An 11,611-nucleotide genomic window follows, 5' to 3' on the forward strand; every position below is an offset into this window, starting at 1 on the left:
CCCGCCGGCTCCTTCCCCTTGCAAATATCCTGATGCAGTTCTCCGCTCAAAAATGCATTTTCAGAAACACGCTTAGACAGAAGATATCTGGAAAGCCGGTTCCGTTAAAAATGGGTCTTTTGAAATACATATTTACATGCTCTACCTCCGTCTTGCCCGTGAGCACAGAGCAGGGATGGAAGGGCTGTGGCGTGAGCACATGGTGGAAGCCGCACGGAGTGGAAGGAGATGGATGTGTGTTTTTCAAGAAGCATCTCAGCTTGTGACCGTGGCCACGCCGCCCCCTCCGCGCATGAGCATCGCTCCATATGGCGAGGAGACGGCACAGGCGTTCGGGCCCATTCCTGTCTCGGCAGAAGCACACAAGCGCCCCCTTTCCCGTGCCCACCTGCCGCTTCCCTCCCCACCCAGCAAGGAAACATTTAGCAGTAGCACTGAAGTAACCGTTTCCCCAAACTCCCCCTTCTCTTACCCCCTGCAAACCCATCTTCCTCCCACCATCTGTCCACACCGTGCTAAGTGACTGCTTTGCCGAAACAGCTCATCCTCCCGAAACTCACAGCTTCTGGGGCATCACAGAACGGAAGAGGAGAGGGAGGAATTCTTTTTAAAAAATCTGGAAGGTATTCAGCAATCATCAGTTTTAATTATAATGCCAGCTCCGTCATTTTAAAAATTCTATTTGATGGGTGCTGTCTGGTTTCTCTTCTCCTCCCCCCCCCCGCTTCCCCTCCACAGAAGAATCCAGACCATGACACCTCCCCCTCCCCCCTTACAAGTACCCCTCCCAATAATAATTCAAAAGATGTGCAAAGATATGTAAGTACATTTAAGTGGAGCAGCAGAGATAGGATATAATCTGGGTTTGCTTTATTTTATAAATAGCATGTTCTTCCCTTCAGGCAAGGGAGCTCCCAGTCTTGTTATTCTTTAGAAAATGAAGGACCTTCCTTTCCACTCCAGCCAAAGCCACCCGGAAATCTTTCCTCATTTCCAGGAATGGAGTCTCTCTCCGGCCCGCAGCATCCCAGAACCTGGAGGATTCCCGGCTGCTGGGAGCCACGAGTCACAAAACGGCACCTCTTGATTTGGCCTGAGGAAGAAAGTCCTTTGCCAAGCGGCACTGGCTTTCTTCTCTTTTTACACCTTTCTGCACCAATGCAAAGGGGGACAGTGGAGATGGGCGATTCATTGCACGATTGAGGCCACGCATGGGGTAGGCAGGCTGTCCGCAAGTCGCTGGGTCCGCACATCCGCGAGGGCCTCCGCAGCCGGGCCACATCCGCCTCTGGTGGCCGGCACTCCAGCAGGAACATCCCCCAGCTGCAGGGCTGGCGCAGGAACGTGCGTCGATGCGCTCGCGGGTGCCAGGAACAGGCAGAATCCTCGCCCAAGGACCCCCTGCCCTCTTCGCTGTGCAGTTCCCCCCGGGGACAAAAATAAACACTGCAGTACGCAAAGCTTTGAAAAAACCATACAAGAAATAAGCTCACGCGGTTTTGCTCCTTGCTGCCAAAATGGCCCTGGTTTTGTCCATGGGCGTGGGAAAGGGCGGCTGTTCTTGCAAGATGCTCCCCGGATGCGCGCAGCAAAGGGGACCGCGGTCTCTGCCTCCGCCGGCCCACTGCAGGTCCTTTTGCAGCCGCCTCGCGGGCGACCCCGAGGCTTGCGAGGTGCCCAGCGACACACGCGGTCCACACGGCCCGGCCCGTGCCGGGCCGGGCAGGCCAAGCCACGCTCACTGCATGGGGACGTAAGGCCAGTTGACGTTGGAGCCGGAGAGCAGCATGTCCCGGATGAGGGTCTCGATGGGGGTCTTGCCCACCAGGCGGACGAAGAACAGCTGCTCGATCACGGGGGCCGAGACGATGCGCAGCGAGGGCAGGCGCAAGAGCAGGCGCCCGAAGCGGCTGGGCTGGCTGGGGTACTGGTTCCGGACGTACTCCTCCAAGGCACACTGAGACTTCTCCTGGACGTTCTCCACGTGGCACAGGTCTGTGAGCCCCACGGCGTCTGCAGGGGGAAGCAGGGCATTAGGGGCCACGTGGGGCGTGGAGCTGCCCCCTGGAGGTTTGTGCGGGACCAGCTAAGCGCATTCTCAGGGCTGCAGCACACGGACGCCCCACCTGGATCCCCAGGCAGCTGGCCAGGCTGGACTCCTCTCTGCTCCATCCTCGTAACAACCGTCCTGTGAGGTGGGTCAGGTGGGGGGCAGTGACTGGCTTGCAGGGGGGAGCGGGGGGCACGGGCGGCGTCTCCCCCAGCCAGTCCAGGGCTCTGAACTGTTCCACTACGCCAGCCCCAGGGTGGAAAAGGACAACCTCGCGGGTGATCTTAACTCCCCAGGAGCTGGAGAAATGCTCTGCAGCCCCGTGTGGGACTTCAGGACTGTGGTCATGAGCTGCTCATCATGTGCTGACTTCCTGGATTTTCTGCCCCCCCCCACTTCAAAATGCCTCTTCTGCAGCTTAGTTAGCGGCAGGAGAAGCTGTCAGCTAAAACCACCAAGCAGCGGGCATTTCTGCCACGCCTTTGACCCCTGGGCCGGCTCTCCACTGTATGACACCTCCAGCATTGCTCCGAATGCAGTTCGCTCCTCGGGGAGAAACAGGTTTGGCACCCCAATTTACTGGACGCATTTGCTCTTTCCCAGGGCGGGGTGCGTGGAAGGCCAACTGCAGAACTTCTTCTGGGCTCAGCTTCCACCACGGCAGACTACATCCCTGGTAGTCTGCTGTGCTCTACACAATCTCATTACCCCGGGACCTCTCCGAGCTTTCCAAGCATTTATGTTGCTTTTTTTCTAGAGCAAGGGAAATGTGGTTTGTTGGGAAATGGCATGATAAACTGCGGTGAAAAACGCATGTGTGCCAGACCTTGCCTTCAGCACCGCCTGACGGGTGTGCACTGGAATGTAAAGACAACTTAAGAGCCCATTATCGGGCCTACGCTCTGGACGGCGAAAAAAAAATTCTTCTCTGTTTCCATTGCCTACTCACAATGCCGTCTGGCGGAGCTTTTTCGGGTGGTACAAGGGCTGGTCTGTCCTGGCCCTAAGAAAGATCCGGTTCCACCCTCGACGGCCAGCTGTGATGACTTTGCCAAGCATTTCAGGGAGAAAATCACTCAGATTCGTCACGAGCTAGACTCTACTAGTGACTCAGAGGCTTCTGGGGAGATACCAATGTCGCCGTCTGGTCCAGAATTAATGGATGAATTTCAGTTATTGCGGCCTGATGATGTGGACAAGGTGCTTGGACGAGTACGTCCCACCACTTGCCTATTGGACCCTTGCCCATCTTGGTTAATTAACAACGCCAAGCACGGGATTGGGACCTGGATCTTGGAAGTGGTTAATGCCTCTCTGAGGGAGGGCCGGGTACCTGCCCCTTTAAAGGAGGCGGTAGTCCGACCGGTCCTGAAGAAAGCGTCACTGGATCCAGAGATGGCCACTAATTATAGACCAGTGGCCAACATCCCATTTCTGGGCAAGGTGTTGGAGCGGGTGGTGGCGGGACAACTCCAAGCCCTCTTGGATGAAACTGATTATCTGGACCATTTCAGTCCGGCTTCAGACCCGGGTTCGGTACTGAATCTGCCTTGGTCGCCCTGTACGATGACCTGTGCAGGGAGAAGGACAGGGGGAGTGCGTCCCTGTTGGTTCTCCTGGACCTCTCGGCGGCTTTCGATACCATCGACCATGGTATCCTTCTGGATAGGCTTGCGGGACTGGGGGTTGGAGGCACTGCTTTGCAGTGGTTCCGCTCCTATCTCGATGGCCGGTTCCAGAAGGTGGTGCTGGGGGACTATGGCTCTGCGCCATGGCAGCTATGCCACAGAGTACCGCAGGGGTGCATTTTGTCCCCCATGCTATTTAACATCTACATGAAACCACTGGGAGAGATCCTCAGGAGGTGCGGGCTGCGGAATCATCAGTACGCTGATGATACCCAGCTCTACCTCTCGTTCTCCACCAATCCAGGTGAGGCAGTGGCTGTGCTGAACTGGTGCCCGGCCGAGGTGATGGGCTGGATGAGGGCCCATAAACTAAGCCTCAATCCAGACAAGATGGAGGTCCTGTTGCTTGGCAGATCGGGCTTCGGAGAGGGTGGATTGAACCTAGTCCTGAATGGGGTTGCACTCCCTCTTAGGGACAAGGTCCGCAGCTTGGGAGTGCTCCTCGACCCAGAGCTTTCACTGGAAGCTCAGGTGACTGTGGTGGCAAGGAGCACTTTCTTTCAGCTTTGGCTGAACCATCAGCTGCGTCCCTACCTGGAGAACGAATGCCTGGCGACAGTGACACACGCATTGGTAACTTCCTGACTTGACTTCTGTAACGCGCTCTACGTGGGGCTGCCCTTGAAGACGGTCCAGATACTTCAATTGGTTCAAAATAGAGCTGCCAGGCTGCTGACGGGGACTGGGCGTTATGTTCACATGACTCCAGTTCTCCGTCAGCTTCACTGGCTTCCCATTGAAGTCCGGGCCCAATTCAAGGTGTTGGTTATGACCTATAAAGCCCTTAACGGCTTGGGTCCTGGTTACCTGAAGGAGCGCTTACGTCCATATATGCCCGCCCGCCCCCTGAGATCTGTGGGAGAGGCTCTTCTCTGGGAACCCTCCATGAAGGAAATTAGGAGGGTGAGTACCCAGAGGAGGGCTTTCTCTGTTGTGGTGCCCAGTCTATGGAATGGGCTCCCCAGAGAGGTCCGCCTGGCGCCGTCGTTATTTGAGTTTTGGCGTCAGGCCAAGACCTTTTTATTTAAACGTCATTTTAATTGCTAATATTATTTATTTATTTTACATCTTTGGTCCAGGTCGTCTCAAATTATATTGTTTTTATATTGTTATTATTTATTTATTGTTGTGAGTCGCCCCGAGGCTTCGGCAAATGGGGCGGCATAGAAGCTTCCTAAATAATTAATTAAATAAATAAGTTGAGAAAGGAAAACCTCAGGAAAAAACACACATAAAGAGGCCCATTTTACTCCCACAATAAACCCAGTGGCAGAAGCCGCAAAACGGTGGGTTAGAAGCCTCGTGCAAAGAGCCACCATTGATGCTTTTGATGGTTTTCTCCTGTTTGAATCAGTTCAACAAATATTCGGCATTGCCCATCGCAAGACCTCTGTGGTTGGGTTGTCGGTCTCTGTTACCTACTCTGTGTTTGCCATTTTCTCATCAGTCCCCGGTGTGTTTGCATAATTAAAAGCAACGAAAGAGCATCGTTCCAGAAAGAGAAGGGACACCATGGAGGGTGGAGATCCCGGCTCCTTGGCTGACCCAGAGTCACGAAGCATCTGTGCTCTGCATCCAGACCATTCACAGCAGGCCAAGTTCAAGACGGGGGCCTGACGTGGGTGCCCTGGGGTGCTGGCCAGGGGCGCCGGGAGCTGCCGTGCTTCACATCAGGCAGACACGGCGCTGGGAAGGGGCTGTGGGCCATGGACCTCTCCCACCACGGCCTCATGGCATGGGCAGGGGCGAGAGAATGTCCAGACAGTGCAAGAAGCACCGTCTCGCCACCCGGGGCAACACTGAAGCATCAGAAGGATGCCTGCGTGACGCCAGCCAGCCTGCATCCTCCCCTAGTGACGTCTTCTCACGGGGGAATTAGTGCCTGCTGGGGGTGAGGGAAGATGGAGGGTGCCTGGAAAAAGCAGTAGGGCAAACAGCTAGGGAGGGGATGGGCAGCCTGTGGCCCTCCAGAAGCTTGGGATTACAGCTCCCTACATGCTTGACCTCTGGTGATGGTGGCTGGGCTGATGGGATCTGCAACCTGAACATTTACAAAAATGGAGGCAAGAGCGGCTTTGCTGAGCAGTTCTGATTCGTGCCAGCAGAGGGCATGAGAGTAACCCTTGTGCTCCCCCTACTGGAGGGAAACTGCACTGCCATTCTGAGTAGGACCAGCTCAGCATAGGAAGGTGTGCCACAGGGGTCTGACGTCTACCCAATAATCCGCTCCCCCATCCCCAAATTATAGGAATGCGGTGGGTGTCTGTTGCCGTTCTGGAGGGCTGAGCCAGGAATGGCTGGCGTTGGGGGTCCCTGTTTGGCCCTGGGGGTGCCTCTCGAAGCATACAAAGTGCGTGGTCTCAAGGTTTGGCCCCTTGCCTGGCTCTGTAGAAGTGAAATGGCCTGGGCTCAGCTGTGCAGGCCCAGACGCAGCAGGCCAGCTTCCTTTCCACCCCCCGCCCCCCCAAAAAAATCTGGGGACTGCTTCTCCAGAGAGCGCAAATGGCTGAAAGGCGGTCAGAGCTGCACTGTGAGTGCAGCCGGATGCAGCGACCATCAGCTGGCGGCTGATGCCACCCATTTCCACCACACCAGGGCGCACAGCTGAGAGAGCCGGAATGCAGCGAGCCAGCTGGCCTTTGCTGCCACGGGTGGCCTAAGCCAGGGGAAGGTCCTCCAGAAGAGTTGGACTCCAGTGCCTGCGATCCCCAGCCACAGGCCGTGCTGGCTGCGGCTCTGGGAAGCTGTAATCCAAAACATATGGAGGGCATCTGGTTTCATACTCCGGCCGAGGCTCCGGACAAAGCCCCACGGGCCATTCACCCAGCAGGTCAAGGTGAGAGGTCAGGAGCAAAAAGCCTCTTTCACACACGCCCCGAGCAGCAAGCTCAGGAAAGGGCCTGACGCCAACGCGAAGGCGAGAAGCCAGATGGGCAGGTGAACCGAGGCGCCGACCGGACGTGCCGGGCGAGCTTCTTCTGGGCAAATACCCTCCTTTCGCCCGGGCAGGTTCCTTTCTGGGCCGCCTCTTTTTGGGGGCAGTTCCTAATTGCCCCACATGCCCTCACCAGTGCCCACAACTATCTGAGCAAGGGCAAAAGCTGAGTCTTCTTGCAGCTGGGAAGAGATCCTAGCCAATCAGGGGCTGCGCGTCCATCTATGGCCCCAGGTAGCCAACCAGCTCTGGCCACACGAGGCACCGCAAAGCCAGTTCTAAGCAAAGGCAGCTCCTCCCGCCCGACACGCCCTTGCCCAGCCACGGTGGAGCTTCCTTAGGGCAGGGAAGGGACCGGAGGGCCGGGGCCCCAACCCTCGTCCGCCGTGGGGCGGGCTGGTGACCTTGTGCCACTTCCCCACCTGGGCCACCTGTGTCTTCCAGAGAAGCAGGCGTCCACCCCCTTACACAACTCGTTCTTGCTTCAGTTTCCTTCTCTGCATCCACCGGGCCCGCCTGCGCTGCTGGACCCCGATGAGGGCCTGCAAGCCCGCCCTCCCGCACCTGCCTGCCCCGGGCGCTGCCCACGGCGCGCTACTCACCCGGCGTGAAGAGTGCGATGGCTTTCAGGCAGGTGTACTCGGCCGAGTCCACGTGCAGCACCTTCAGCTTCTCCACCTGCTCCTGGAAGACGCGGATGTGGTCCATGAAGGCCACCACCCGGTCGGCGGACATGGGCGAGGCGTGCAGGCCGGCGGCGGCCAGGAGCGGGGCCACGTGCAGCGGCATGCAGCACTGGGCCGCGTTGAGCACGAAGAGCTCGCTCCAGGTCATGCGCAGCAGGCAGACCTGGTCGGCCAGCTGCAGGTCGGGGAAGAAGGGGATGCCCTTGGCCCACTCGATGGCGCTGAAGAGCAGGCGGGCCGCCAGCTCGCAGATGTTCTCGATGCCCATGATATTGCTGGGCTGCAGGCACTGGGCGCCGTAGCGCGAGGTCGGGTAGGGCTCTGCCCGCAGCAGCAGCGAGATGAAGCCCGTCAGGTAGGAGTGGCAGCCGTAGGTGTCCCCGTTGGCCAAGGGGTACTGGCCCGGGCTGGGTTGGGCGTGCGCCATGCGTCCTCGCTGCACGGCTGCGGGGGAGAGAGAGAGAGAGAGAGGGAGGGAGGGAGAGTACGACGCACACCAAGTCGTGCCACGGGAGGAAGAAACGGCAAAACCAACGGTGGTGTGCCCGGTGCGCGCACTCACCACACCCCTGCGTGCCACGACCCTAAGTGTGGCGGGGTGGCCCCAACTCAGCAGGACCAGGGGCCCTCCTGGACGGAGCACAGTCCTCTGCCGCAGGCCTCCTCCGATCGAAGGGGTGCCTGCGCCGCGTCCAAGCGGGAGACCCGAGCGAGGAGGCTGGCGTGCCCGGTGCAGGGAGCGGCGCGGCGTTTCTGTCTGACCGCGAGGGGTGGCACTTCCTGCCTGACGTCAGTGCAGGTCCCCGCCGCCGAAACCCGCTCCCCGCCGAGGCCTGCCTGGGGCCAGCGAGGTGGCCTTCTCGTGCCCGGTTGAGACTGCCCTCATCTCCCAGGCAGCCCAGTCTCTGGGGGCACCTGCCACCCGCGTGGGACAGAGCCGGTCGTGCTGAAACAGCTTTGGCTGTGGAACTGTTTTAGAATTTCTGTTTACTGCTGCTTTCTGCCGCTCTTATGCTCTTTTGATTCCACTGGGCTTTGTGAATCGCCGTGAATTGCCCAGAAAGCGTCGTCTGGCAGGTGGCGCAGGAAGCCAACCTGGCGTGCCAGCCAAAGGCTCCAGGATGTCCAGGCTCCAGTCCCCACTGGGCCGTGAAGCTCCCTGGGTGATCTGGGGCCAGTCACGGACTCCAATCTTACTACCTCACAGGGCGGTTGTGAGGATAAAAGGGAAAGGAGAAAAGCTTTGCAAGCCCCCTTCAGTTCCTCACATGAGAAACACAGGCAGGATCCGTAGAAATGGCATCCACTGCCACAAATACGGACCCTCAATCGTTATGCCCAATAATGCTGCAACTCACACAGACATCCGCCATGCAAACTGTGTGCAAGCTGGTGTCCCCTCTGCAATGCTGCCTCTCCTCTCTGGGGTCGCATGCCAAGGGCTGCCCTGACACGGAGCGCCCGACGCGTCTCCCAAGGGGGCCTGGAGACAAGCCGGCTTGTGGGTTCCAGCGCTGGCCTGGGTGAAAGGACCCTGCCTGGGGAGGCTGTGCTTCCCTCGCCGGGACACATCGCTTCACTTGCCCCTTTTCAGTACAGTAATTTGCTTAAGAAAGTTTTTCTTTTTTTGGAATCAGATGGAAATGGAAGCTTTCTTTCCGGCGCTGCAGCGGTGAATGTCTGAACTGGCTCTGAAGCTGCAGCGCATTTGGGGAACAGCTTCTGCTTTCCCTGCTGTCTGGGTCGAACCTTGAAATGATGCTGGTTTGCACCTTTAAAGCCCCAAATGCCTGAGGACCTGGTGAGGCTTCGGCGAATGGGGCGGCATAAAAATGTTTTAATAAATAATAATAATAACATCTAAGGGACTGCCTCTCTCAGCCTGGGGGTCAGAACTCCAGGGGAGACCTTCCCGAAGACATGGACCCACAGGGGCCTGCTGGTTGCGCATGTGTGAAAAGCTTCAGCCCAGGTGGGAAGGCACCCCCTCAAGAACTAGGACTGGGCTTTTAGAAAGGCACCGAGTCGCACCTTCTTAAGCTCGCCTTTTAAAAATGCTGTCTAAGCATTCAATTGGTTTGGTTCTTAAGTTTATAGTTTTAATTGTTTGGGGTTGCTGTGTCCTACTCCATGGCTTTTTAGCAATAAACTGCTGTATAAAAATTTAATCGGAATGACAGCGCTCATTTGGGCAGATGCGAACTCCAGGTCACCAGCAAGATTCTCAAATGACTGGCTGGGCTGAACAGGAGGCCCCGGGGTCCCACATCGCATGGCCCAGGTGGGCTTCCCAAAGTACAAAAATACTGCCTGAGGCCGCGCACCACCCGCCGTACGCAGCTCCCTGGGGCTTTGCCTGGCATCTGACATTTGGAGGCAGACTGCTCCTGAGCACGGAGGTTCAACCAAGGCAGCAGGAAGCAGGGACAAGGAACAGGAAAACAGAGGACTTTTTGCCAAAACAGAGGGTGAAAAAATAGAGCCAAGGTTTAGCATTAGAGATACTTATACACAAAATTGGATTGCGCACAGAAAAAAACAGAACCGGTTCCGGTTAATGGAGAGAAAGTGGAGGACAGTGAGCGAATGGGAAGTGAAGGTTGGATGCAATGGTATGTTTCTAAAAGAAAAGAAAGAAAAACAAATCTGCCAGGGACTGATTTGCAAAGGGAATGCAAAATGCAAAGGGAAGCTAAAGAGGAATGAAAAGCACTAGCAGAAAGTTTGTTTTAAAAAGAGGAGGAGGAAGAAGAGGAAGAAATGGACACAGGAAAAGGGCCATGGGAGAAAAAGAAAAAAGCAACAGTGCAAGTTTCAAAACAAAATAGGGAACATAAAAGAAAAAGGAAAGATGTGTGCAGAGATGCCAGGGATGGAAATTAAGGGCTCCTTTCTCATTTAAGAGTTTGTGCTCTTTAAAGCTGGAGTAAAAATCTTGCACATGCATCAGAAAAGCAAAGAAAAAAGAAGGAAAAATGCTGAAGGAAAAGGGTAAAGTAAAAGCGTTATGGAAAGATTGTGACCTGGCCTCATGAGGGCGGAGGGAATGACAGAGAAGTTTAGAAGGAGTGCTGTATGAATGAATGAACCACAACAGTAATTTTAAACATTAGGAAAGGAAGGAAGACAAGTTAGTAATTGGCATGCGTTTGGTGCTAGAAAATCAAAATTAGTATTTGTGGGAAGACTGCAAAAAAAGAGGAAGTAGTGAGAAACGAAGGAGAAGAGAATGGAGAGGCACAACGAAACTGAAAGGAAAAGAAGAGTAGAGAAAGAAGAGAAGCGGAGAGGTGATGAAGAGACGGAGCAGGTAGAAATGGAGAAGAGCAGTTGGAGGAAGGAAGAGGGGACAGAGGAAAAAGCGTGACCCAGTGGGGAGGTTAAAGGCTTGGAGAAATGAAGAGGAATGAGGGGGAAAGTGGGGGAGGGAAGGACAAGCCAAGGCGGCGAAGGAGAAGAGGGGAAAGTTGTCTTCGTGAGCAGCAAGGGGAGTGGGAAGGCGAGCCTGAAGAGAGCCGGGGCACGTGCGAACGGCACCGGGGAACACCGGGGGGCGGGAGGGGCGGCTGGCCCGCAGAGGAAGGCGCGGGCCGGGCCGGGCCGGGCCGGGCGGGCGCGCCGCCGCACCCACCTTCGCGGCGCATGCCGACCTTGAGGCACTTGGTGAGGCGGCAGTGCTGGCACTGGTTGCGGTGGTGCTGGTCGACGGGGCACTGGCGGCCGGCGCGGCACGTGTAGCTGAGGTTGCGGCGGACCGAGCGCTTGAAGAAGCTCTTGCAGCCCTCGCAGGTGAACTGGCCGTAGTGCTTGCCGCTGGCCTTGTCTCCGCACACCAGGCAGTCCACGGCGGCCGGGGCCCCCTTGCCGCCGCCCCCGCCGGGCTCCTGCGCCGCCGCGGCCGGGGCCGGGGCCGGGCCCGGGCCCGGGCCCGGGGGGGGAGGGCCCCCCGGGGGGCCCCCGGGAAGCTCCTCCTGCCAGGGGGTCACCGCCAGAGCCATCCCGGGGGAAGGGGGCGAGCCGGGAGCAGAGCCGGAGCGAGCGCGCGGAGGGCGGGAGGACTGACGGACGGACGGACGGACCGACCGACGGGGGAAGGCGGCGGATTTAAGGGGCCGAGGTAGACGAGGCAGGGAGCGGAGAGGAGGAGAGATGGAGGGATTGGAGAAGGCGAGGAGCAGGAGGGGAAATGCAGCTGCCGAGGAGGCAGGGAGGGAGCTGGAGGAAGAAGGGGCGCGGATGACGTCTGGGAAGG

At 57.3% G+C, this 11,611-nt stretch overlaps 1 protein-coding gene across 1 annotated transcript; it reads right to left on the minus strand.

The window, feature by feature from the left end:
* Positions 1 to 1,738: 1,738 nt before the first annotated feature.
* Positions 1,739 to 11,357, minus strand: LOC123032948 (COUP transcription factor 2-like). Its single transcript, XM_044449192.1, has 3 exons — positions 10,991 to 11,357; positions 7,276 to 7,803; positions 1,739 to 2,013 (listed from the first exon to the last, which is right to left on the minus strand). The coding sequence occupies exons 1-3, from the start codon at positions 11,355 to 11,357 to the stop codon at positions 1,739 to 1,741; spliced, it is 1,170 nt and encodes a 389-aa protein (XP_044305127.1).
* Positions 11,358 to 11,611: the final 254 nt, after the last annotated feature.

This window comes from Varanus komodoensis, unplaced genomic scaffold (assembly GCF_004798865.1).
Source record: "Varanus komodoensis strain SLA01 unplaced genomic scaffold, ASM479886v1 scaffold57, whole genome shotgun sequence".
NCBI lineage: Eukaryota > Metazoa > Chordata > Lepidosauria > Squamata > Varanidae > Varanus > Varanus komodoensis.